Source organism: Nannobrachium achirus (assembly GCF_963921795.1).
Source record: "Nannobrachium achirus genome assembly, chromosome: 5".
NCBI lineage: Eukaryota > Metazoa > Chordata > Actinopteri > Myctophiformes > Myctophidae > Nannobrachium > Nannobrachium achirus.
Window position 1 is genome coordinate 16664697 of NC_137814.1, and position 27005 is coordinate 16691701.

Genomic DNA, 27005 nt, shown 5'->3' on the forward strand with positions numbered 1-27005 from the left:
GGACATTAGACTGACAGGAAATGGGGGAGGAGATGAGGAGCGACACACGGCAAATGCCGTCCGGATCGGAAATTGAACTGTCGACGCCGCCAGGCATCCATGCCTATGTGGCAATGCCTAAGTGGTATGCACCTGGACCAGTAGGCCAACGGGCACCGTTTCAATCATTTTTAAAATAACAAAAAAGGAAGGTTTGGGACATACAAGGTTTCCACCCGACAACGACGATATCCTCCCCTATACCCTCTCGTCTCCTCCCTCTCCCCCTATTCCCCTCTCTTCTTTTCTTATCCCCTCTCCTCTCCTCTCCTCCCGTCTTCTCCCTCTCCTCTCCTCTCCAGTTGTCTCCTCTCCTCCGTCCCCTCCGTCTCCCTCGCCCCGTCACCTTGAGTCACCCTCTGACGACGGGCCTGTGGACAACATTTCGCTTGACACTAAAGACAAAGGGCTGCTGCTGCGTACACATGTGGTTCCTCCTCAAGTCCCACACATTATGAAATATTAATGCGGGGCATAATTTGGTTCCCCGGATGGATTGGGGTGGAGGGAGGGGTGGTTGGTTGGTGGTTGGGGGGAACTGGGGGGGGGGTTGCCTTGGTAATAACCAGTGACTACAGTTTCCCCCTCCCCAAAGGACAGAAGGCTGTCAGCATCATTTGAGAGATGGTGAAGATAACCGCAACAGAACGCGTCTATGCCGATGATATTGTGGCATAGTATATTCCTCGCCTGGGTGTGTTAATGGCGGAATGAGGTAGTTTGCCCTCTCGAACCAGGGGAGGCAGTAGGCCTATTGTCTGTGTGTGTGTGTGTGTTGGCGGGGGTGTGCACGCGCAGACGCACACACAAACACACGCAGTTGTTCTGTAACATCAGCACAACTCTTGCGCACACGTTGAGGAGCTCTTCTGGTCTCCCCATCATCATGGTGCAACGTTCTGACATCAAAGCCTAACGCACCCACTGTGGCCTCTCTCCCAAAGGAACCTGCTCTTTCATTCTCTCTCTCTCTCTCTCTCTCTCTCTCTCTCTCTCTCACTCCTGCTCTCTTTCTTCCTCCTTTTCAATAAAACACCCACACATACATACATACACACACACACACACACACACACACACACACACACACACACACACACACACACACACACGCACACATACATAAACTTCTTTCACAGACACATACACACACACACACACACACACACACACACACACACGCGCACGCGCGCAAACTTCCACGTACACACAGAGGACTGCGTCAGTGGTGAATTACCATGGCGTTCCGCGTTATTAAACATGACACTCGGCCCAGATAATGGAGCCTTTCTTCATCTCAATTTGGAAGGCTAATCTTATTGCTTTGATTAACAGCAGCCTCATCTACATATCAAGGCCTCCCCTCCTTTAATTCCTCCATCACAAATCCCCCTTTTATAGTCACAGATAAAAAGGAATCCATGTGTATGTATCTTTCTTTAGAATCTTTTCTTCTTCTCCTCTCGCCGTCCCTTGTTCTTGTGGTATCTTCTTGTCATTATCGCTGCTCTGCTTGCTTCTACCCACTATACACACAGTGTTGATCTAAACTCTGTCTACAAATGGACGCACAAAGGTCTATTTGTATTTACTTAGTCTATGTTTACCCTGATATTTTAAATTCTTCCTCAGAACCTTTCTCATCCTCCTTCTCCTCCTCCTTCTTCTCCAATATATATTTTTTCTTCCTTTTATGTTTCTAAACCACAGTATCACAGACATAACACAGAAAAAGATGGTTTAAACTGAATTGAAAGAACGAATAAAGAGAAAAGTCAACATCAATCAAAAGGTGAATCCCTGTTTCACTCTCATCACTCTATACCATTATTACACTGTGTGTGCTCTCTCTCTCTCTCTCTCCCTCGTATATGTTTTGACCTGCATGTCCTTGACAGAAACATAACACTGAAAATACAGTTCATGGTCGTATTTTTCTTTTAGAACAGGCCTACTAGTAGCCTACTACACGGTAAATCCCACAGTGTTCATTGAACTCTGTGAAGGACCCTATCTTGCCTTACTATTTTGAAAAACATTTTAGATTTTCTGCTATTTGAACTATTTAAAATGTATTTTCTCAAGATATTTTCTCAACACGCCTAAACAGTTTAGGCATAAGGGCTAAGGCAAGATAGATATTCTCAGGTTTTTTTACTGTGTACGAGTGGCTGCATTCAAAGACAAACTAATTTCTAGCCATGGATGGTGGATGCACAACTCAACTAGCTGAATTAAAGTCTGCACACGCAGTGCTTTCTATATTTCTAGGTATACTGAGGAGCGTCTTTACCTGGATTACGGAATATAATCCCTTCTTTCTCTGGGTACATCTATACGGTATAATTACTTCTCTCTGGGCGTGTAGAGAGCACACAACCCACATAATGCCCATGCACGTCTTTCCTTGAATACATATGGCTCACATTAATGTATACCCATGTCTTTACCTGGATATACAGATAGAGATGAAGAGGCAAGCCTCTGCTCGCACATTGTCTTGCAACACTTCTTTTTTTTTTTTTACACACGGAGCCCCTCCAAGCTTGTAAATGTGGGAATAAAATGATGTCGAAATATGAGTGGATTGTTAACCGTGTGTGGGTTTGCTTCTAAGTCGTTGACCTGTGTGTGTGCGCGTGTGCGTGGGTGCGTGGGTGTGTGTGTGTGTGTGTGTGTGTGTGTGTGTGTGTGTGTGTGTGTGTGTGTGTGCGCGCGCGCGTGCGTGTGTGTGTGTGTGTGTGTGTGTTCTGCGGGGCGTCGACCTGCACTATTTTTTTATAGATCTATAAAGAACTCCAAGGCCATGTTGTACTGACTTCAACAGTGGTCGTTTTCCAAAGCTACCGATGGGTTTGAGGAAATGGTGCTATTGGTCGTTTGGCCCAAGGTCAAGTACATTGTACAAAAGAAAGGCTCACATTGTGCGGTAGTTCCTATGTGGTGCTTCAATCACAGAGCCAATTCAATAAATACATAACTGTCCACCTACCCTCGTGAACAGCCAATTTTAGAACTTTTTTCACACGTATTCACCAAAGCCAAATCGAATTGACCACGTAAACCCTCTCTTCGTAGTAAAAGGGACCCAAGGTGCTAAATAACACTGCCGTGAAAGAACCTGTTAAGCCTAGAATTATTGAATGCTTTAACCAGTGAAAAATAGCAGATATACAAGCTCACAGCGCGCTGCGAGCTTGTAGATCTGCTATTTTTGAAAAAGTCGTGAAAATGTGTGCAAATCTTTGACTATATGTATTTTCAAAGCGAACGTTTGTAACGTTTGCTTCTGGGTGGTCCCTGGAACTAAATATTTTGAGATGCGGGTCCGTGGCCAAATAAATATATTTTTGGGGGTCCTTCACATGAAAAGGTTTGAGAACCACTGACATATTAGTCTCTCAAGAACAGACTAACTGAGCTCCAGTTAAGTGAAAAGGACCTTTTCTTTGACAATGGCTGGCCAGATTGCTGACATAGAAACATAGGTTTTTCAAAAAACCTTAGAAGGATTCAAAAGACACTTATAGAATCAGGTCAAAATTCTAATTTTCACGATTTTTCAAAAATAGCAGATCTACAAGCTTGCATCTTTATAGGTTCTCTGCAGGTTCTACAGCTTAGTTTAAGTACCTCTAATATGATCCCCCATGCAGGCCTACCTCTCAGGATGTTTTCTGCTACCTTTTCTCACTATTATTCCCTGTTAGAATAGAACTTGGGCCATCACAAGTTGGTGGGGTCTTTTGGTCTCGTTTTATATACGGTATATGTTTCATATGTAAACGTAAAAACTAAGGTACCACATGTGCATAAACAGTCATACAAGCATGACATTTGGCATGCAGTATGCTGAAACATAGGGGGTTGTAGCTATTCTATTTTAAAAGATCACACTCAACATCCCCATGCAGAAACACAAAAGAATTACTCTCCGCTCGACACATTTTCATCAAAGATGATTATTTCCCCAGCACTTTATGGTGATTACACTGCAGCACTTAACTCCCTGTGTTCATACGCTTCAATTTGAGCCCAAGATGACCTTTCTACCTTGAAATTAGAGCTGCTGTGGCCAACATTCTTAGTCTATAATATCAGGAGATGTGCCTTTTTAATGTGCAGAAGTCCAGTTGTGTTAATTTATGGCATATATGGTTTTCAGGGGTATTGAAGGGTGCTCAGTGCATATACGCTATATGCCCAGCTAAGAAATGGCAGATAATGCCTCAATATTGAGAAATCCAAGATGGGTAACTTCAGCATACTGTAGCATGACTTGGATGTGGAAAGTCCTGTGGTATACATGTACTGGAAGCTAGGTGTTGTTGAAAGTACTGGGAGCTGATGGCAAGTGTTTCCCTCCAGCTCAGCAATCCATCTCCCAGGGTGCATTTTCCGCACATTCTTGGCTGATAATGACTATCCCAGACCTACTTACTTAAATGGTTGTCTTTGGTGAATCATTTGTCAACCAAATAAGATACAAAAGGTTGATCCTAGGTGCATCACTTCCTTACTTTGCTTATCAAATATGTCTTTGCATACAGCAGAGTGTAGTTCAGTGCCACTGCAAACACAAATGGGTTACAGGTTTTCATACATGGGGAATACATGCCATAAACATATAGAAACAAACAAGGTTTGGGGCCCCTGAGACCAAGTGGCCCCAAGTTGGGGGTGTTCAGTAGGCTATCAACTTGTGATGGCCCAAGTTATAGGCTAACAGGAGATAATAGTGGGGGGGAAAGTAGACGAAAAAGATCCTGCGAGGTGGGCCTGCCTCCCGGACTAAAAAGAGGTTTCCCTATGATTATAGAACCAAAGTTAGTGCTATTTGGAACCAGTTAGTTTGGGGCTGTTAAGTGTGACATCATTTTGTAGGCAGAGGAGAACTTTTGCCCCCAGAAAAAGCGAATCTTTTTACTATTTTTACTATTTACACATTTTTCTTCTCTTTGTTGTTGAAAGGAAAGTGGTAGAATTATACTTTAGTCATTATTTTTGTCTCGGATCTGTTGAAATAGCGAGGGACAGAAAATGCTCTGGGGGCAGAGTTCTCCTCTGCCTACAAAATGATGTCACAGCTTAAAAGCCCCTATAGTTCCTCACTGAACATGTACATTCCTCTCTTACAAATTGCCAAAACAAAATACATCCAAAAATTAAAGTGCTTATCACACACTAGATATGGTAGATTAAGATTGTAGCCCATTGAATGCAATAATATGCACTTTACAAACTGTACCCTGTATATTCTAGATTATCTCATTAAATAATGAATGCCAGGTCATCAAGTTCAATTCCAATTCACTTCTCCTCGTTCCTGTAGCACGATCCACTGCAGTAAAGATGAAACCCATAAAACTAGTGAACTAAAGTTCATCGACCCCCGGGGAAACACTGGGTTCAGCCCCGATGATGAGCTGGTCAGCATTTCCCCCACTACTCAGTTAAAACTCCATAAATGTTCATGAGCTGCTTATGGCCCGTTACACCCTCGGCGTCATCACTTTCGCGTGGAATTTTACTCCTGTGTTATCACTTACATCATGGAGGAGGAGTTTGAGGTGGCAAGCGTTGTAGAGAGAGAGAGAGGTGTGTGTATATAAGGTGAGAGGCATCTGTGTCTCAGTACCTTCAAGCCTTTGGCACCTCTGCGACCGCTGCAGTCTTTCTCCTCGCTCCACCGTCCAGTCCAGCCACTCTACTGCCGCCATGGCCTTCACCGGAAAATGGGAAACCGAGAGTCAGGAGGGTTACGAAGAGTTCTGCAAGCTGCTGGGTGAGTGCTGGATCTGACCGGAATCACTTCGAACCTTTTCAGTCCCAATGCCCAGAGAGAAGATCGGTTAATCTCCCTTGGGACACAATTTCTCCTCTCTCCACCTTTTGCACAGAATAATAACTTTAACATGAGACTCCTAAATTAATCCTCCTCTCCTTTGCTCTCCTCTCCAACGCCTCAGGCATCCCCGCTGACATCATCGAGAAGGGAAAGGACTACAAGCTGGTCACAGAGGTGACTCAGAACGGCAACGACTTCTCCTGGACTCAGGTCTACCCCACCAACGCCACCGTCACCAACAAGTTCACCATCGGCCAGGAGGCCGACATGGAGACCATCGGAGGCAAGAAGTTCAAGGTAGGAACGGAAGGAGGGAAGGATGCAAGGAGGGTGGGATTGGGGAGCCAAACTGGGAGATTGTTGGTGTCAAGTCTTCAATGTGTGCTTCTTGGAGAATATCAATGCTTATCTCCCTATTTTAACTGTTTGCGTTTTTTCATAAATTAACGCCCCCTCATACTACAGCGTCACATAAACAAGCATCAAAAGTAGCAGATCCACAAGATCGAAACGCTCTTTGACCTTAAGTTTTTTTGCTATTTTTGAATTTGGATCCTGACATAGTTTTGAAGATATGAGGTTTCCACCCAACGGAGATGATATATGCACAACACTATACTACAGTATGTGCGTACACAAAATATGATGCAAAGTTCTGCACAAATGAAGGCATGCAAATACCAAAGTTAATGTGTGTTTTTGTGTGTGTGTGTGTGTGTGTGTGTGTGTGTGTGTGTGTGTGTGTGTGTGTGTGTGTGTGTGTGTGTGTGTGTGTGTGTGTGTGTGTGTGTGTGTGTGTGCGCGCGCACAGGCCACAGTGTCGATGGATGGAGGCAAGCTGTGCGTAACATTCCCCAACTACCATCACACCTCAGAGATCTGTGGAGGCAAGCTTGTAGAGGTACGGTACACACACTTTGATTTAAACCTTTTTGATTGATTGATTGATTGATTGATTGATTGATTGAATACTTTATTAGTCAGAAATGTAAACAGAACAAGGAACAGTCAGACAGAAGTTCACCCCCAAAATGACTTTTTTTTCCTATTGATTACTTGTGCCATGGAGACTTAAGTTCAATAATTTTTTTGTGTTTTGTCGCATTCCTAAGACAATAATTTGATTACAATAAATGTACCCCCATTGATTACGGATGTTGACCCGAATGCATTTGGGTCCACACGTTGTGAGCTTGTAGATCTGCTATTTTCAGCATGCAACACTCGAGAGCAACCAAACATAAAATGACTCTCTTCTCCACCAGACAGGACTTACCGGACTTACCATTGGGCTAGGGTGGGCACGAGCCCAGGGGCCTCAGGGGAGGGGGGCATTTTTTTTTTTTTTTTTTTTCAAAAAATATTTTTTGGACCCCAAAAAATTTAGTAGGCATGATCGCAATCGCGAAATTCCATGTTTAACCCACATTTACATTTCAAGAAAACATAATGGCTGCTAGCTCATGAATGCCTGAACGGATTTCCATTCGGATTCTTTTGTTTGAAAGCTGTGAACAGTGCAGTGGACACACGTGGTGCATGATCTAGGCATGGGCGTGCATGATCCGTGCACTATGAATTACATGGAAGTCTATGGAGAGGGAGGCGTTGTGGAACTTGGAAGCCATTTTGAAAAGACCCTGAATGAGTAAATTTAATGATGACATTTTAAAGTATTGCAATCCAAATAAAGTGATATTTGTGTTTAGTTACAGTACATTTTGTTTTATTATTGAGAGCTTCTGCTCTGCTGGCCGCACTGCATGTAGCTGCTCTGAAAGCTTAGTGCAGTCTAAAGCCCGCCCACTCTATGTATCCGGTACTTTCCACACACATAGGCTACACACATGCACGCAAACTCCAATTCTGTATCCGCTTTAGACCCTTCCAATGAGCCAATGAGGATACACAGTCATGGGCCGGTCCGAAGGTGAGGTCACGGTGTGGTCAGGTGGACCGGAGGTGGATTTTTTGCGCGCGCACGAGGGCCTCTTTATTTCCCCTTGCCCAGGGGCCTCATGTCATATAAATCCGGGCCTGCCACCAGTCCCTCCCCAACATTTTAGTCTAGTTTTTATTTTGTTGACGAAATTGTCAATATATTTAGTCTTAGTTTTAGTCATCACAGCTTATTTTATTTTTATTTTTTTTATTTAGTTTTCGTCAGTGAAAAAAACACAGTCGACAAACATTTTTCGTCATAGTTTTAGTCGACGAAATCAACACTGGACATGGGCCTAAGTGTGTATCTTTCTCCTTGTGTGTCCAGACCTCCACAGCCGGGTCCGTGGTGCTGAAGAGAACCAGCAAGAAGCTCTAAGCGCTGACCTCTGACCCCGCCTGGAACAGTTACAACCAACTAGAGACCTCCGCATCCGCTGATGTAATCAATAAACTATTATGGCACTGCCTGCTAGAAGTCACATCCCCGGTCTGGTCTCTTTCTGTGTGCGCGTGTGTGTGCATGTGTGCGTGCGTGCGTGCGTGTGTGTGCGTGTGCGTGTGCGTGTGCATGTGTGTGTGTGTGTGTGTGTGCGTGTGTGTTAGGGTAAGATAGACCTTTATTGATCCCCCTGGGGGGAAATGCAGGTGTCAAAGCCAGCAACAGCAGTAAGCATGAAACACAGGATAGGTACAGGTAAGATAGAGAATAAAATAAGATAGAAGTAAAAATATATATTGTTGACCGTAGACATCTGCACTTGGTGTGGCTGAATTAGCTAATTTGATCAATGAATATGATTAATAATGTAAACAATCTATTGCCTGTGAAAACACACAAGACTAACCTACCGGTATGCACCATGGGTGACCGGGCCTTCTGCTCTGTCACCCCTGAACTGTGGAACACCCACCTGAGAGCACCACAGTCTGTTGACTCTTTTAAGAGAGGACTTAAGACCTATCTTTTGAACAAAGCATTTTTTAGCTACACTAGCTTTATTATTATTATTATTATATCAAACAAAAATTAACAATCAAGAGTTTATTTGTCATGTATGTTTTGAAATAACACAAAATCTATAAACTGACTACTTTGGTTACTATAGTAACCAAAGTAGTGGAGTAGAAGCACAATATTATCCTCTGAGATGTAGTGGAGTAGTAGTAAAAGCACAGACATTTGGAAATACTCCAGTAAAGTAAAAATACCGCAAAAATATTACTTAATGGACGACTTCAACCATTTTGAACATATCTTCATATAATTGGTCCACACTAATGTTCATGACAAAATGGTTCAATTCTTTCCCACTCTTAGGAGGGATGTGGACACTCACCTACCAGTGACATCATCGTTAGGCAGTTTTTGTCTTCTTCCTTCTAACAAGATTACAAAATATTTTCTTTCCAAGAACAATGGCATGTATTATAGCCTACCATGCTAACTTTCCAGGAATAAAATACCTGCTGTTTCTATTAGCTTTTCTGAACTGTCCACAGCCCTCCTGCTCTGAGACACAGGCCGAGTAGACAAAAATGGTACAATATTATTATCATCAGCATTAGTGATGACCAATATGAAGATTGGTTGAAAATAAGTGAAGTCATCCTACAGTACTTGAGTAAATGTACTTACTTACTTTAGTTTGCACCACTGATATAGCACCTAATCACTCATGTTTACAGTATTACGGACAAATCAATTTGGTCTGCGTGGGCATGACGGATACCAGAAGAGTCGCCGGAAAGAAACTCGCCTGGGCTGATGGTTTATGCCTTTTGATTGATTGATTGAGGTATTTATTAGACGTTTTGGATAGGAAAAGGTACAGTTTCATGACAGTACAGTTCACTGATACAATGTCAACTAAAAAGAAACTCGGGTAAGGCAAGGCTTATTTGTTATTTTCCATTGAGATCCTTAATATCCTTATATACCTCTGTAAACTATGCCTAAACGGTAAACCTAACCTTAACCTCAGTAACACGGTGCCAAAACCTAACCCTATATTCCGAATCTTAACCTCAGAAAGATATGCGTAATCCTAAAGTTATTTCTAATCTTATTCTCAGTAAAACAAATAAGAATATAAATCTCTGCAAGTTTCTTTCCGGCGACTCTACCGGTTACCGCACTAACGCGTTCCTTGGGCTATTTGTTTGCTCCCAGCAAATCTGCTGCCATTTTAAGTCACTCTCGGGTCAACTGCCTACCACAACGTGGTAAATATTTTATGGTAAAGATATTAACGTGCACATTTCATGGCCTTATCGAGACCTATGCTGCATGCCGGTGGGACATAACTTGCTTTTATTCCTGGGGGAATCTACATCAACGGTGGGTTATTGAACTCATATCTTGGTGGCAGATCTCTCTCGTTAGTGGTTTTGCACCTCGTCTGTTGTGTTGTGTATAACTGTAGAGGCGAGTGCTTTGCCAAGTTGTCGACTATCGTTTGAGTTTCAGCAAACACATGTCTGCCCCCCGCCCCCACCACTTCTCCTTTCATCCCCTCCCCTCTCTTCACTGCTCCTCGCCTCCTTTGCTTACAGCCTCCCAGGGGCGTCACAAGGGGGGGGGGGAGTGGGACTGAGTTACTAGGGCCCAAGGTGGAGGAGCCTTAATTTTTTGATACTTTAGCTATTGAACAATAGCAGATATACAAGCTCACAGCGCGGAACTCAGAGCCGCGCTGTGAGCCCGTATATCTGCTATTTTTGAGCGGTGGTAAACCGCTCCATAGACTGGCTGTGCGTGTGTCTGTAGCCACTTTTCCTCAGCGTTTTGCCATAGCAATGTGTTTTTCCTCAGCGTTTTCCCATAGCAATGTGTATGTGTGTAGCCTGTATTACATCACCAATTACATCCTAGACCTATATCCTAGTCTGAAGACGTTATGCAAGCACGACCACCGCTCACTTCACATTGGGTGTGATCTTTCAATAGTTAAAGCACAAAATAATGCATGATAATGCGTTCCCAGTGTAAATGGGTTAAACAACCCCATCCCCCTATGAAGAACATTCATGGGGGCCCCGCAGTGAATCCTTGTACCCAGGGCCCAGAATTTGGAGCGACACCCCTGTAGCCTCCTCCCCTCTGTTCTCCTGTGCTCTTTCCCCCTTCCCTCCCTTCCACTCTCCATGCACTCATTTTCTCCTTTCGCCATTCCGTTCCCTCTCCTCCTCCTCCTCCTCCTCTTCCTCTTCTTTCTTTCTTTCCTTGCATCCTTCACTCCTCAACTCTGTACTCCCCCTCTCCTCTCCTCTCATACTCTATAGTCCTTCCTTGTCTCTGTTGTTTTGTCCTTCTGGTAGACGGTATAAGTGGTCTGCATCTCTCTTCCTTCGCCATCCCCACCCCACCAGCCGTCTCTCTGTTTTCCACCATCTCTCCGTGGCTTCCAGCCAAGCAAACAATCAGTTAATTAACCAGCTCAGCCCCAGGAATATTCCACCAGCTCTCAGAGGAACATTCGATGGGCTCTCGTGTCGTTAAATTTACGACTTCATTAATTCGCCTCCAGAAAGGTACATATCTTTAGAATACATTTGCCTGGCCAGAGCCTGGGCTGGCCTTGACTAGAAAGAGAGCCATGGTGACTCAATGGCTCCCTAATGAAAAGATCTCTGCCTTTTTGCCTCTAAGGTGGTGATTGTTTTGATGTAATAACAAGTCCTCACTCCTCATAGCTCTTACCGGTGCCAATGCAATCAAGATCTTATCTTCCTGGAAAATTAGAGTTGGAAGGCAACAAGTAGGCTGTCATTTGAGCTTGTGTTTGTCACTCGGTGGTGGTGCAATCACTCGGCAATATCACTTCATTTGTCCCCACAGACAAACAAGCCTAATTGGCTGTTTCAAAGGCTACTTTGTCTCTGATTGGCTGTTTTGTCTCCTCCTGATTGGTCTCTAATTTTGCAGCTAAAAGTGAAGGGAAATTAGCTTGTCAAGAACTCCCATATTGTGTTGAAGTTGTATGTACACAGACTACACACACACACACACACACACACACACACACACACACACAAGCACGCACGCACGCGCGCACACACACACACACACACACACACACACACACACACACACACACACACACACACACACACAACCAATATAAATGGAATATTATTATCCAGTCACCCACACTCTCCCTAATGGGGATTACTCCCAAAGTGAAAGTCTGTGTCTGCACAAAGCAGTGATCGGTGTCCTACTACTAGGGGGACTACAGAATAGTTTAAAAACATGGTAGCGCAAGTGAGGGCAGCCCCAGCTCACAACAGAGCACCCAACATTTGTTTGATTAGAATTAATTAAAGACGGTGGAATGTTTGTGTAGCGAGCTAGCCTAGCTAGCCTAGCCTATAGCCTTGTGTTATTGACGGTTGTGACCTGACCATGCAGCTGGATTATTGTAGGCTACTTTGTTTAACGAAAGACACGGCAGATACAGTCATTTTGGTGAGTCCAGTTGCTATTCCTTATTATTGCACCAACTAAAATGGATGTGGCAATTGTGTTAATAATTGAAGACTTCTTTACTTAAATCTTTGCCTCTGCATGGTGGTCCAGATAATGTTGGGGTCCTTGACATGAAAAGGTCTGAGCACCACTGATGTAGCAACATAGATTCAGAACAGTGGTTCTCAACCTTTTCAGGCCGCGACCCCCAAAATAATCATTTGTGTCTGTGTCTCAGATATTTAACTGGGGACCAGTTGAGGCATTACATTTCGTATAACACAGTTTTATTGTGAAAATAGCAGATCTACATGCTCACAACGCCTCGCAACGCGAGGCGTTGTGAGCATGTAGATCGGCTATTTTCACAGTTTCTGCCTCTAATATTTGACAAGTTGGCTAATGTTTAATTTGTCATTCAAATTGTATTCAAATTTTCACATTAGAAATGTGCATATGCCCTCTATACACTTAAAATATATGTTGAGTTGTTTACTCTGAGTGAGAAAACAATGTTGCACATTAAGCCATTAAGTCATCTGGGGACCCCCCAAAATAATTTTGGGACCCCCCTGGGGGTCCCGACCCACTGATTTAGAAGACCTCGGGTGAGAACCACTGATTTAGAAGACCTCGGGTCATAATGGCTTAAAGGGATATTTCACTTTAAAAAAAAAAAACTTTTGGTCATTTTATTGTCTAATCAGGCTTTTATGAACACCCTGAACAGTTTTTAAGTTGATTGATTCAATATTTAGATGTTTGATGTAAATGTTACCAGGCCCTCCTCCTGCAGGACGCCTCCCCATACACACCCATTGTAACTTCAAACTCCATTTTAACCATGATAAATTCATTAAAAACACCCATTATCTTTTCTGGTGACTCATAATACCCTCCTAATACGTGAGCCGGCTGTGTTTTTTCGATAACCTTTTTCATATATTTTTTATAATTCTTCTGGAAAATTGAAAATATGAAATACAAAAAATAATTATTACAAATAAGGGAGCGGCCCTGGAGGAGGAGGGCCTGATAACATTTACATCGAATATCTAAATATTTAATGAAGCAACTTAAAAACTGTCCAGGGTGTTCATAAAAGCCTGATTAGATGATAAAATGACCAAAGGTTTTTTGAAAGTGAAGTATCCCTTTAAGATGACTGAAAAGTGTGAGTGCTACTTTAATTTAAAAAGATTTTTTTTTAAACAGAATTGATGTTGTCGCTCAACACGTGGGTCAGGATTGAATGGAGAGGTAACCTGAACCTTGAGTCACATGACTTGGACTCCAGTCACAGATTTGATGTCTTCGACATCAAAAGTTCTTGTTACCCGGCCCAAAGTGGGGTCGCGGGAAGGTGCCGTTGGGGTCCTGTATTGAAGCCGACAGTTCCACCTCAGTACTGTAGTACATCACAACAACGCAAGATTGGACACGACATCCGGACACGTAATGGGAACTCTAGAAATAACTTCTAGTATTATACAACTTCACACAAACTGCAGTCAGAGAGCACATCACATGTAAGGATTGCAGTTTCTGAAACATGCTTCTCTTTATGTCCTATAAAAGAATGTCTAAGGCAGCAACGCATGGATCTCAGGGGGTGACTAATTTCAGGATGGCCTCATGAAATTTGGGTTAGAGCCACATGAGTGCTGCGAGGTTTCTCATTTTGCCAATCAATAATGTAGCACACTGGCATTAGGAAGAGGAGCGCTGCAAACTTAAAGGAAGAGGGGGGGGAAAGCAGGAACTCTCTACCCTCGTGGTAGCCTTTGTGCCCTTGTTTGTCCTGTAAAATATAGAGAACCCTGGAATGGAACATATAGGTCTATAATAGGGCAGTGAGGATTGAGAACTCATTGGGTGCGTTTATATGCACATTCAGAATGGCATTCAGAATGAACTTATTCCGAATAGAGCTTCATACCCAAACGTTTACATGGGACCTGAATACAAGTATCCCTCAGTCATTCCACTGTCGTTTACATGACCAAAGGATTCATTCGGAATAGAACTTTGGGCATGCGCAAAGTAGGCCTACTTCAGGTCGGAGAAGGGGGGGGCAGTTCAGACAGCAGTTCATTCCGAATGGAGCGTTTATATGACAAATGTATCCCGATTGAAACGGCATAAACCACCTCTTCAGACCAGAATGAAAATTCATTCGGGTCAGACCGGAATGGCCATTCCTAAACGTTTATATGAGCATCTATTCTGAATGAGCAGTCATTCCGAATATAAGTGGAATACATCTGTGCATATAAACGCACCCATTGATTGTTGACTCGGCTGCTCTGAATCACACACTAAAACAGGTGTCTTCAACAGGGGGTCCAGGACCCCTAGGGGGTCCTCAGAGTTACTACAGGGGGTCCTTCAAATCTTTGTTTGATAGAAACTTTTTTTCTCCTTTTTTAGATTAACCACTTGAACCCTAACATCCATATTCTGAGAACTTTAGCCAAAAATAGCAGATCTACAAGCTCACAGCGCCTCGCGCTGCGAGCCATTGTGAGTTTGTAGATCGGCTATTTTCGGCAAAGAGGTTTGGTGTAGGGGGGAAAAAGAGCAGACAAAGGTCAAGCTTATTAAATCTCAGAGAAAGTTGTGTAATGTGTACCTAATGGGACGCTCTGTCACTGAAAGTGAAGCATGCTTTACTTACAGTAACAGAACATTGTGGGCTACGATTAAGCATCAGGATATGCGAAATTCATCAAGTACATGTTCCTTCCACAAGACACTTTTGATTATTTACTGTTGCCAGAAAACCATTCATGTATAACATTCTCCTGCCAGCTCCAACTACGTGATCCCCCCAAAAAACATCACAGTGCCTTGGAGCAGGGGTGGGCAACTTTGATGATGGAGAGGGCCACTATATTTTCACACTCACTCCAGAGGGCCAAAATGCATATACAGTCAAAAATAGCCGATCTGCTATTTTTGCTACTTTTGAATTGGAATGCTGAAATATTTTTTAGCTATTTTTGAATTTGGGATCCTGAAAAGTTTTTTTATTTTTTTCCAATGCATTTATATGTTCTTATGTTAACTTTATGAGCTTAAATACAAATACATTGTGAATAAAAAAGTCAGTAATCATTAAGCTACTAATATAGACTGAAGTAATTGAAGCGGGTCATGTTTGCATGTTTGGAATTGTTACAGCTGAAATCAATAGGCTAATATATCAGTATTTAGATATTAAGCTGAGGGCCGCATTAAGTGAAGGTGGGGGCCGCATGTGGCCCCCGGGCCGCCAGTTTCCCATGTATGCCTTGGAGGGAGGATGACAGAGAGAGAGACAGACAGACAGAGAGAGAGAGACAGAGAGAAAGAGAAGAAAAATGAGAAAGTGAAAGAGAGAAAATAACCTGGTTACGATAATGAAGGGGTAAAAGCTGTAATGTGATTGGCACTTTGGGCATAAATAACCTGGCATTATCTGTAATAACCATGGTAACCGGGTGGTAATTGGCTGAAAGTTATCTTGTCTCAGTGAAAGGTGGTCGGTCGCCGGGCGGATTGGATAGAGGAGAAAAACCAGGGAGCCATGAATTATTCGCCCCCCTCTTCACGTCTGCACAGCTTGACTTAACATTAATTGTATGCATTGTCTGATTGTATTTATGTCACAAAGACCACATAGCAAGTGGCTTATTTTCTCTTGATGAGTCTCAATTGATGTCATTGCGGCTTGGGCTAATCTCTCAATCTCACTCTTCTACTTTCACTCTTTAACACACACACGCGTGCGCGCGCACACACACACACACACACACACACACACACACACACACACACACACACACACACACACACACACACACACACACACACACACCCTTCTCTCGTTTACTTTCTTTCCTTTTCTCTTTCACCTTCTCTGTCCTAGCCATTAGCATGACTATTAACAGTGAACCTAATGGGAATGTTTAAATCGGCTCCTTGGAAGGCTGATAGTGATATTCCCATGTGGCCTCTAAGCTACTGACATGGATTGCATTGGAGCAATGGATGAATGGAAGTAATGTGTAACGTTCAAAATCCTGGAGGGCCACCGTTTATAACTGCAGTATGGCGCCCCCTGTGTGTGTGTGTGTGTGTGTGTGTGTGTGTGTGTGTGTGTGTGTGTGTGTGTGTGTGTGTGTGTGTGTGTGTGTGTGTGTGTGTGTGTGTGTGCGCGCTTATGTTTGTGTGTGTGTGTGTACGTGTTCGTCCGTCCTAATCTCCTGCACTGCTGGACCGATTGCCGTGAAACTATGCAAACACACTCCCTGGTGGTCAGCAGAACTAGTTACCCACATTTTTCACACGCACCTAGCACCACCTGATTTTTGCCCATAACTCCTATCAGATTTTGGCCAAACATCACACAAAACGGATACACATTATCTCTATAGTCACGTCATCAGGACGGACCTGTCCGATTTTCCATCCTGATTGGCTAAGATTGACTTCTACTACCTGGCCTGACATTTTCTAGTTTTATGTTAGGACTCTGTGGGCCCTTCCGCCTGGCATGTTGAGCGGGCTCATTACATGTATAGTTTAAAAAATCTAACAAAGTTTGAAATGAGCGGTGGTGTGTGTGTGTGTGTGTGTGTGTGTGTGTGTGTGTGTGCGTGTGCGTGTGTGTGTGTGTGTGTGTGTGTGTGTGTGTGTGTGTGTGTGTGTGGCCATGTGTGTGTATAGCAGTTCATTTCAGGGTTGTGTGTGTGTGTGTGTGTGTGTGTGTGTGTGTGTGTGTGTGTGTGTGTGTGTGTGTGTGTGTGTGTGTGTGTGTGTGCATTTGCGTGCGTGTGCGTTTGTGTGTGTGCGTTCGTGTGCGAGTGCATGTGTGCGTGTGTGTGCATATGTGTGTGTGTGTGATGCAACAGCGCCACTTGGTCACCAGCGGTATTGCAGCTCATGCTCAGGCTACATACACGCACGCATAGTAACACACAGGCTCACGCTAAGGAGACGGTGTACCACCGCTCAAAAGAATTGTGGTGAGTAAATGAAATTGATTTTGTACTTGAACTGATGGGCTGATCGCTATCCGTGGTGCTGAACTCTTAGCACCACAAATTGACATGAATCCAAAATACACTGATGATCGTGCTGTCAAACAATGAAACTATATGGAAATCTATGATAAGGTTGTGGGGGTCCCTGCTTCATCTCTCTCTGAACTAAGGGGTCCTTGGCCTGAAAACGTTGAAGACCCCTGGAATAGGGGATTTGACCCTTCCCTTTTGTGCTGTGCTGTGCTGTGCTATGCTGTGCTTTGTTACCTGTTCTGTTCTGTTCTGTTCTGTTCTGTAGAGATCACCTTGCAAAGAGGCAGTAATATCTATCTGATTAATACAAATGTTATGCAAATGAGCACCCCCGGGTTTAGTGGACTGCATGGAGGAGGGAGAATTAGCTCAGAGTGGAAGAGAAGCAGAGAGTGACTTAAATAAAGCTCGCAACGCAAAGCATTGCAACCGCAACACAAATCTGCTGTTTTTGGTGGGCGACAAAATAAGAGAGGCATAAGAGAGGAAAGTGATGTGGGGTATGTTTTGCCTTGGCCCTTTTTATTATGTCCAGTGTCCACTTGTTGCTGACTGTGGTAGTGTAGGAGGGAGCTGTACTATCGCGCTCAGTAGCAGGAAAGCAACACTGATTGGGGCCACCATGTTTTTGTTGAAACTTGTTGGTGGGGGGGGGGGGGGGAGCCTGCACCATAACGTCATCGTTTCAGGAAACATGCGTATTGGGTTGTACAGACGGAGACTTGAAGCCGGTGTCTTCAGATTTATCCACTCTGGGAGCCGGTTTCAAAGAGCTAAACCCAAAAGGCTGGCTCTGTGTGTCAGAAAGGTCTAAACGATTAAAAACGTATGCGGATTCACCTAAGATCGTTTTCGTATGGACGGCGCCTCAGTCGTGGGTTGCAGCCGGACACAAGGAAGCTGTGGGGGGGAAGTAGTGTTTCTACATTACAACATACGGTTCAACCTGTCAGCATTAGCGGTGTCCCATATGGGCGGAAGAGAAAGCACTTTTACACATGTGCTCTTTGGAGACCCCGGGCCTCCTCCACATGTGATTCCAATTTGGGGTTGTTTGGAGTTTATATGTTCATGATTTGCATTTCTTTTGTTTCTCTCTTTTTGTTTTTGTTAAAGGAGGACTTTGCCACTTTTCAACGTATCTTCATATAATTGGTCCTCACTATAATGTTCATAATAAAATAGCACTATTTTTTTCTACTCGGTCCAAGTCTCTTAGGAGAGCTGTGGGAAGTTCAGAAATCCATAGTCTTGTGACATCATCATTTTCCAAAAAAGGAGAAAAAAATCAATATTTTTGAAAAGAATATTTAGATTTTTATTATCGCGAGGACAATGGCTTCCACTTTAACATTGCAACTTTTCAGTAATAGAAAGCCTGCATTTTCTATTAGCTTGGATTCCCAATCGATGATGTCACAAGACGATGGGTTTCTGACCTGCCCACAACCCTCCTCTGAGAAAATAAAAAGCTATTTTATCATGAACATTAGTGAGGACCAATTATACGAAGATAGGTTGAAGAGTGGTGAAGTCCTCCTTTAAGATATAGGTCCCACCCACAAATGCTTGAAGTCATTTATACCGGTAGACAGACAGTAGGCCTATACGGAAAATGTAAACCCTGTTTGATCACATGACTCCCAAGAACATTACCTCGTTTGGTGGAAGAAATCATGGGTCTGCAACAAAAAGGGACGTTTGGTTTGTAGCATTTGTGGCGCCTCCTGTGGGTTTAAGTGAAATAGATTTTGGTGTTGGTGTTGTTTGCCTCCCGGGAGCCACGGCCTGTTGGTCTGGCAACGATAGCAACGTAGATCTAAAGACATACATTTAGTACATGAGGAGAGGAGTAATTCAGACACTCTTATCCAGAGTGAATTACAAAGTATGAGATCAGTGTAAATGGCATGCACCCTCAGGGGCGTCACACCAAACTCTGGGCCCTGGGTACAAGGTTTCACTGCGGGCCCCCCATGAATGTTAACCATTGAAAAATAGCAGATTTACAAGCTGCGAACTTGTATATCTGCTATTTTTGAAAAACTGTGAAAATGTGTGCAAGAAACCTATGTTTCCATGTCAGTGGTGCTCAAACTTTTTCATGTCAAGGAACCCCAAAGATGATATTTATTTGGCCACGGACCCCCATCTCAAAATATTGAGTTCCAGGGACCCCCTAAAAGCAACAAATGTTCGCTTAAAAAATACATTCATTCAAAGATTTTCACACATTTTCAAGACTTTAAAAAAATAGCAGATCTACAATCTTGCAGCACGGCACTCGGTGCCGTGCTGTGAGCTTGTATATCTGCTATTTTTCAATAGCTAAAGTTACTAGGGCCCCTCCACCTTGGGCCCTAGTAACTCAGTCCCACTTTCCCACCCCTTGTGATGCCCCTGTGCACCCTAAACATCAACACAGTAAATGGCCAAAAAAAAGAAGGAACAAAAAAAGCTACAAAGTAAATAGGATGCCATGCAGATAAACATCAATCCAAACAGGGGTGTCGCACCAAATTCTGGGCAATGGGTACCAGGATTCACTGCGGGCCCCCCATGAATGTTCTTCATAGGGGGAGGAGGGGGTTCAACCCATTTAGACTGGGAATGCATTATTACGCGTTATTTTGTGCTTTAACTATTGAAAAATAGCAGATATACAAGCTCACAAGCTTGTAGATCTGCTATTTTTGAAAAATCGTGAACAGTCTTTGAATATTTCAAATCCTTCTAAGGTTTTTTGAAAAACCTATGTTTCAATGTCAGTGGTGCTCAAACTTTTTCAAAATGATATGTATTTGGCCACGGACCCCCATCTCAAAATATCTAGTTCCAGGGACCCCCCCCCCAGAAGCTGAATTTGAGTTACAAATGTTCGCTTCAAAGATTTGCACACATTTTCATGACTTGTGACGTCCCTGCTTCCAAAGCTTGGGAACCAGGACGGACAAGCCATGGAACGCTGGCCATGGTGGTGTTGTAGGGAGGAACACATATCAAAGGAGACATATATTATGCATCATCCATCCATCCATCCATCCATTCAACCATCTGTGCTTCCAACCATCCAACCGGACAGAGAGACCCACCCCTGGTGCCCCGTTACCCCGCTGCCCGGGACAAGGCGTCATTCTGGGGGACAGTGGTCAGCTTTGTTCCCCTCTCATGCTTCACATTCCCCAGACCTTCCCTGGCTCCCTTAAAAGCCGGCACTGTGCATGGGCAAGCTGTCTTTACAAGGCTGTCAGCCAGCCAGACAGACAGCCAATCAGTGAGCCAGCCAACCAGGGAGCTGACATGCACCCCGACCACCAGTCAGCCAGCCAGCCAGCCAGGGGTGTATATTTAAATATTTAAAATCCTTCTATGTTTCTATGTCAGTGGTGCTCAAATTCTTTCATGTGAAGGACCCCCAAAATTAAATGTATTTGGCCACAGACCCCCATCTCAAAATATGTAGTTCCACGCCCCCCCCCCCCCCCCCCCAGAAGCAAAATTTGAGTTACAAATGGTCGCTTAAAAATACATATATTTAAGTATTTGCACACATTTTCACAGCTTTTCAAAAATAGCTAAAGTATAAAATAATTAAGGCCCCTCCACCTTGGGCCCTAGTAACTTAGTTCCACTCCACCCACCCCCCCTCCCCCTTGTGACGCCCCTGCAAGCCATGCCAGCCAGTCAGTCAGCCAAGTCAGGGGCATCATTTGGGGCATCGGGGGATGGCAATGGCAACATGGGGTGTTACGGATGTGAGTATGCAGTGAGTTGGGTGTCAGTGTGTGTGTGGGTTTAGCTCAGTGTGTGCTTGTGGGTGTGAGTGTTCACTTCCAGGTGGAGACCATCTCTTGATTGCTGGGCTGACTATCACCATTGCTGCTAGTGATTGGCTGGAGAAGTCTGGAGAAGACTACTTACGGGGACGCAACATTTTTTATTTTTTTATTTTTTATTTTTTTTGGGTTATGTTACGTCCCCGTCTAGGGGAAAAAGGGGATGAAACATAAATTGGGAGTGAAACCCATTTTTAATCATAAAATATGATAATTAATATATGTACAGGAATTGGAAATGTACTACAAATCATGACACACGGAGCAACCTAGGGAAATAAACAAAACATACTAACACTAACATTGACATTTAAACACTAACCTGACAAATAAACAAAACATACTAACACTAACATTGACATTTAAACACTAACCTGACAAACACAAAATAAAGTTACATCCAAATCCCTGATGCTTACCTGCTCTACTATAAACTATCAAACTGTGACAAATACAAAAAGCAGGCTTCCGTGGCCATAACAGGTTAACTTAAAGTTCTCTTTAAAGTCATTAGACTATTTGCAAATACATTCAGAGAACATAATCTTAAACAAAACTAATGCAGTTTACACCAAGTGTGTGTGGGTGGACAGCACTACTGCAAGTGCTGCCAGAGACCACAGGTGTTCACAAGGCTTAAGTAGTCTTCTCCAGACTTCTCCAGCCAATCACCAGCAGCAATGGTGACAGTCAGCTAGCAATCAAGAGATGGTCTCCACCTGGAAGTGAACACTCACACCCACAAGCACACACATACACTGAGCTAAACCCACACACACACTGACACCCAACTCACTGCATACTCACATCCGTAACACCTAGTGTTCACATTACATTCTTTTGCAGATTATTCTGATTTCATCTCAATTTATGCCCGTCCATCTACACATTGCGCAGTTTATTACATAAGCTTTTTATTGTTGCAAGTTGCAACCAATAATGTATTAACCACTTTCAAGGTGGCGTCCCAATTTTGGGAATGTCATTAGGCGAACATCTTTCTTTTCTCCCCCAAACAAATAGTGAAAATAGAGGATCTACAGGCTATCAACGCATCGCTTGGCGACGCGTTGAGAGCCTGTAGTGTAGATCAACTACTTTCGCTATTTTAGAAATGGGCGTGGTAACCTATTTTTTTGTCACCCCCTAATTCTTTCTGAAATTACTCCAGCCAGCCAATCAGCCAACTAACCAGCCAGCCAGCCAGCCAGCCAGCCAGCCAGCCAGCCAACCAGCCAGCCAGCCAGCCAGCCAGCCGATAAGCCATCCATCCTGCTATCCATTCATCCACAGGGAGGCTGACTCCTTGTAGCCCGTATCCCAGGACAAGGCCTCTCTCTGGGGGACAGTAAGTGGCATTGTTCCACTCTCATGCCTCACATTCCCAAGAGCTGGCCTGGGTCCCCCTCAAGGCACAGGGCACCATGCAGGAGGGAGCACAGGCCTCTATTCTGCTCCCCCCATCCACCTCTCTCTCTCTCTCTCCCTCCCTAGCTCCTCTCTCCCCCCTCCCTCCCTTTCTCAAAATCATCAAATGTTTAAAAAATACTGGTGGAACTAGCCGGTGTACGAGCACACAATGCATCGCATCACAATTTGTGCTCTGTGATGTGTATAGGCATTTAGCAGACTCCCAGTCAGTATGTCCAGACAGAGCGACTTACAAGCGTGCCTTCAGAATAAGCAGAGCAAGCGTTCACTCTAGTCAACAAAGTGGTTGAACGTCGCACCTCTTTTAGACGCAACCCTCTTTATCCCAGACAGTTTATCTATTTATCCAATCCTTCGCTCCCTCCGCTGACATCCTGTCTCCTTTCTCTTTTTCCGAAGCTCGACTTCTTCTCGCCGTAAAGTTCTCCCCCTCTTCTCTCTCTTCTTTCTTCTTTCCTTCCCCCTATAGCTCTCCCCTCCCTCCCTCCTTCTTTCTGACCCCTGTTCAACCCCCCCCCCCCCCCCCCCCCCCTTCGCTTTCTGTGGAAAAAGGGAATTCCAATATAACAAAAATTCCCGCCCCCGGGATCAGCTATTCAAGTCTCTCTTGGGTGCCGTAGCCTCCCAGACCTGTTCCGGGATCAGCATTCATTCTCCACTGAGTCAACCCCCAGTCTGCGAAACATGAGACAGTAGAAGCTGATCCTTTGCCAGTTTGCTGTCGTGTTCTACAGCCCACTCCTATTGAGAGGAGAGAGAGGGCCGGGGGTGCAGGCCAGGGCCATATAATTAAAGATGGCCGCCTCGACTTTCGCACAATGGCCTTGACACAGGGAAGGCTTTTATCGCGCGTGTACGTCTCGACAGGAGAGTGGCAGTGGCGTCAGTTCAGCAAAAGCTAGGGTATGGCAAAGATGGGAGTCCTTATGGCAAAGAGGCATTACATTTTGTATAACACGATTCTATTGTGAAAATAGCAGATCTACATGCTCACAACGCCTCGCGCTGCGAGGCGTTGTGAGCATGTAGATCGGCTAATTTCACAATGTCTGAAAAAAACGAGTTTTGACAGTTTTGTACACAGGTTTCTACGGTTTCTTGGGCTGGATATGGCAGCCTGGAACGGTTGTTCAAGTGTAGCTAAACTTGGCATGTTGGTAAACGTGCCACAATTAACAATAATGCATTGCACCTGTGCAGCTGACCTGCGGAACCTGGGTATATACCATTTTGTCAAGATGGGGAGAATCCAAGTGTGGAGAATACAATTATAATACCTTGTTAAAGTGACCATTTTGTTAAAATGTGCACTTTATTTTACTGTAATTTAATAACGAGACATTCATGGATTTATATTTAAAAGTAACTTTTATTTTCTCCCCTGGACCCAGGGTATGGCAGCTGCATACCCCTGCCATACCCAATTGACGCCACAGGAGAGTGGGCCCGTCTGTCCGTCCGTCCGTCCGTCCACCCTCTCTCTCTCTCTCTCCGCGGAGCGTTTATTTGGTTTGAACGGACAGGACGAGGGCGGGAGCGATGATGATGAGAGGGGGGAGAAAATGAATCAGAGCTGAGGGGAACAAAGGAACTGTGGAAAATTGTAATTTATCAGGATGCGAGATCTGTGGTGTCGGATGATGACAATGTGAAAAATTCACAACGGCGTCCAGGCCTGACTTTAAGGGTTGCTATGTGGGGATGGAAATTGGCAGTGGTGTAAAGTAACTGAGTGCATTTACCGAAGTACGGTACTTAAGTAGGATGTTGAGGTATTTTGTTACTTAACTTGAGTATTTCAAATTTTCTGTACTTTTACTTCTACTCCATTACATCTCAGAGGGCAAATATTGTACTTTTACTCCACTACACAATTACTAGTTACTTTGTAGATTTGGATTATTATTACAAAACATGCATTATCCACTTCAGCCCTAGATACATTTTTGGCCGTTTGAAAATAGCCAATCTACAAGCTCACAATGCATTGTGAGCTCGTAGATCTGCTTTTCAAAAGATTTTTATACATTTTTATAACAATTTTAAAATTTGTGAAACTGCATGCCATTCTGGATTCTGCATTATGAGTACTTTCTACTCGTGGTGGTACTTTAATACATTTTGATACCTAGACTTTTGTACTTTTACTCAAGTAAATGTTGAATCCCTGACTTTTACTGACAGAGTATTTCTACATTGCAGAATTGTTGATTATTTTACTTGTGAGCACTTTTTCCACCACTGATTGGTCATTTGGACCTCTATGCTTGGAAAGGATATATCGCTGTCAGATGGAATACTTGTCCAGGTCCAAAAAGAGTTCCAATGGATCTATTGTAATTATTATTTTAACTTTTGTTAAGACTTTTCATTGGATCAATATTTATAAAACAACAGGCAGACATTTGGGCATGTCATTATAAGATAAAAAGACAAAAATGGCAGATCTATAAGCTCACAATATGTCGAGCTTGTACATTGGCTATTTTAACTAGGCTACTTTTGTGTGACATTGACACCCTTCAATCAATCAATCAATCAATCAATCAATCAATCAAATACAATGAATTATAAAATAGGGCATTCATTTATGATATGAAACATGGAGACATAGAGAAGGTTTCTGTCTGACAGTGATGATTTGGCTGCTATCTTCATCATTTCTCTGATAGCTTCCAGCTGGCGACAGCTTGGAGATCGGCTATTTTCGATGTGCAACACCAACACTCAACTAAGTATAAATCAGGCTTGAGGGCTATTTATTATTATTTATTAATTTTACAGCATTTACAACATTGCCATCTAAACATTTTGATGTCCATACAAATATAGTGATAATACACATAATGTGTAGGCCTATGTGTGTGGTGGGTGCGTGCTTGCTATCCGTGCGTGTGCGTGAGCACTGAGTGCGCATATATGATTGGATCAGGGGGGCACGGGGCTAATAGAAAAGAGCCCCACTGGCTCGTGTCATTCATGGCCTCCTTCCGATAAATGTAAAAGGGTGCAGCGCCCGGAGGCAAGGTGAGGAATGAGGATAATGGAGATCCACTTGGGTTGGGCTGTGGACGGAGTCCCATAGGACTGGAGCACCGATGACTGACTGGCTGACTGACTGACTGCGGCACTCTCATTAATGGTGTTGGGAAAAATCGCTGATTACTGGACTGAAATTGAAAATCATATAGAGCTCGGGGGTTGTGGCGACGCAGTTAAGATTCGGGGGTTAACTCTGCCCTCTTTCGGCGCCATCTTGTTCGGCGCTCATATATGGGCATTTTATGCCCATATATGGAGATCTCAGTATCTGCCTAACGGGCGGCCGAGCGTCTAGTCGAGGGCCGGCCTACTCGGGAACGATGTAAATAGGGAATGAATGGCCCACCCTTTAAAGAAAACTCCATTATACCTGTTGTCATAGGACCTGTTTTGACCATCTGTTTGCCTGTGTCCATTTATGCCCATATATGGAGCTATCTGTATCTGTCTGTCTGCGTCCATTTTATGCCCGTATGGAGATCTCTGTATCTGTCTGTCTGTGTCCCTTTATGCCCGTATATGGAGATCTCTGTATCTGTCGGTCTGTGTCCCTTTATGCCCATTATGGAGATCTGTATGTGCCTCTGACTGTGTTGCAGACACAGTGCCGGTTTCGAAAAACCCTGATGTCAGACATCAGCTCCACAAACGGAGATTCCAAACCTTTCGCGCTGGTTCCGGAAAACCGCGTATCAGGTCAGATCGAGGCCGGGCACTGCACTCCCCACTGTGGCGGGAAACGTGCGTGCCGAATTTGAGGCCGGTGGGACGAACGGCCCTATTATACCTGTTGTCATAGGACCCGTTTTGACCATCTGTTTGCCTGTGTCCATTTATGCCCATATATGGAGATATCTGTATCTGTCTGTCTACGTCCATGTTATGCCCATATTGTCCACCTCAAAATTGTACTCAAGTACAGTACTTGAGTAAATGTATTTAGTTACTTTCCACCGCTGCAGAGATGGGTGCTAAATGTGCAGTGGGACTGTGGAGTGGGGAGGGACTCCCCCACCGCTAGACTCAGGAGAAGAGGAAGGAGCTTATTTCATGGTCCATTTAATTCTAATATCTGGAACAACACCATGTAACCAGCAAACACACACGCACGCACGCACGCACGCGCGCACGCACACACACGCATGCAGGGAAGACAAACACACTCATGCCACACATATTATATGTACATGCACGCATTCACAAACACGCAAACCTATAAACACTACACATGTTACGCACATAAACATGCATGCTTATACTGCACCGCATGAGACACAGGCAGGCAGCAGGATATGGATACATACGAGCCAACATTCAGTGAACATTGGGCGGAAATA

At 43.9% G+C, this 27005-nt stretch overlaps 1 protein-coding gene across 1 annotated transcript; it reads left to right on the forward strand.

Moving 5' to 3' along the window:
- Positions 1-5757: 5757 nt before the first annotated feature.
- Positions 5758-8207, forward strand: LOC308285734 (gastrotropin-like; the record flags this gene model as incomplete). The annotated part of the gene is made up of 4 exons (XM_080726583.1): positions 5758-5824; positions 6009-6184; positions 6699-6788; positions 8157-8207. The coding sequence occupies 4 exons, from the start codon at positions 5758-5760 to the stop codon at positions 8205-8207; spliced, it is 384 nt and encodes a 127-aa protein (XP_080582709.1).
- Between the last annotated feature and the right edge of the window lie 18798 nt (positions 8208-27005).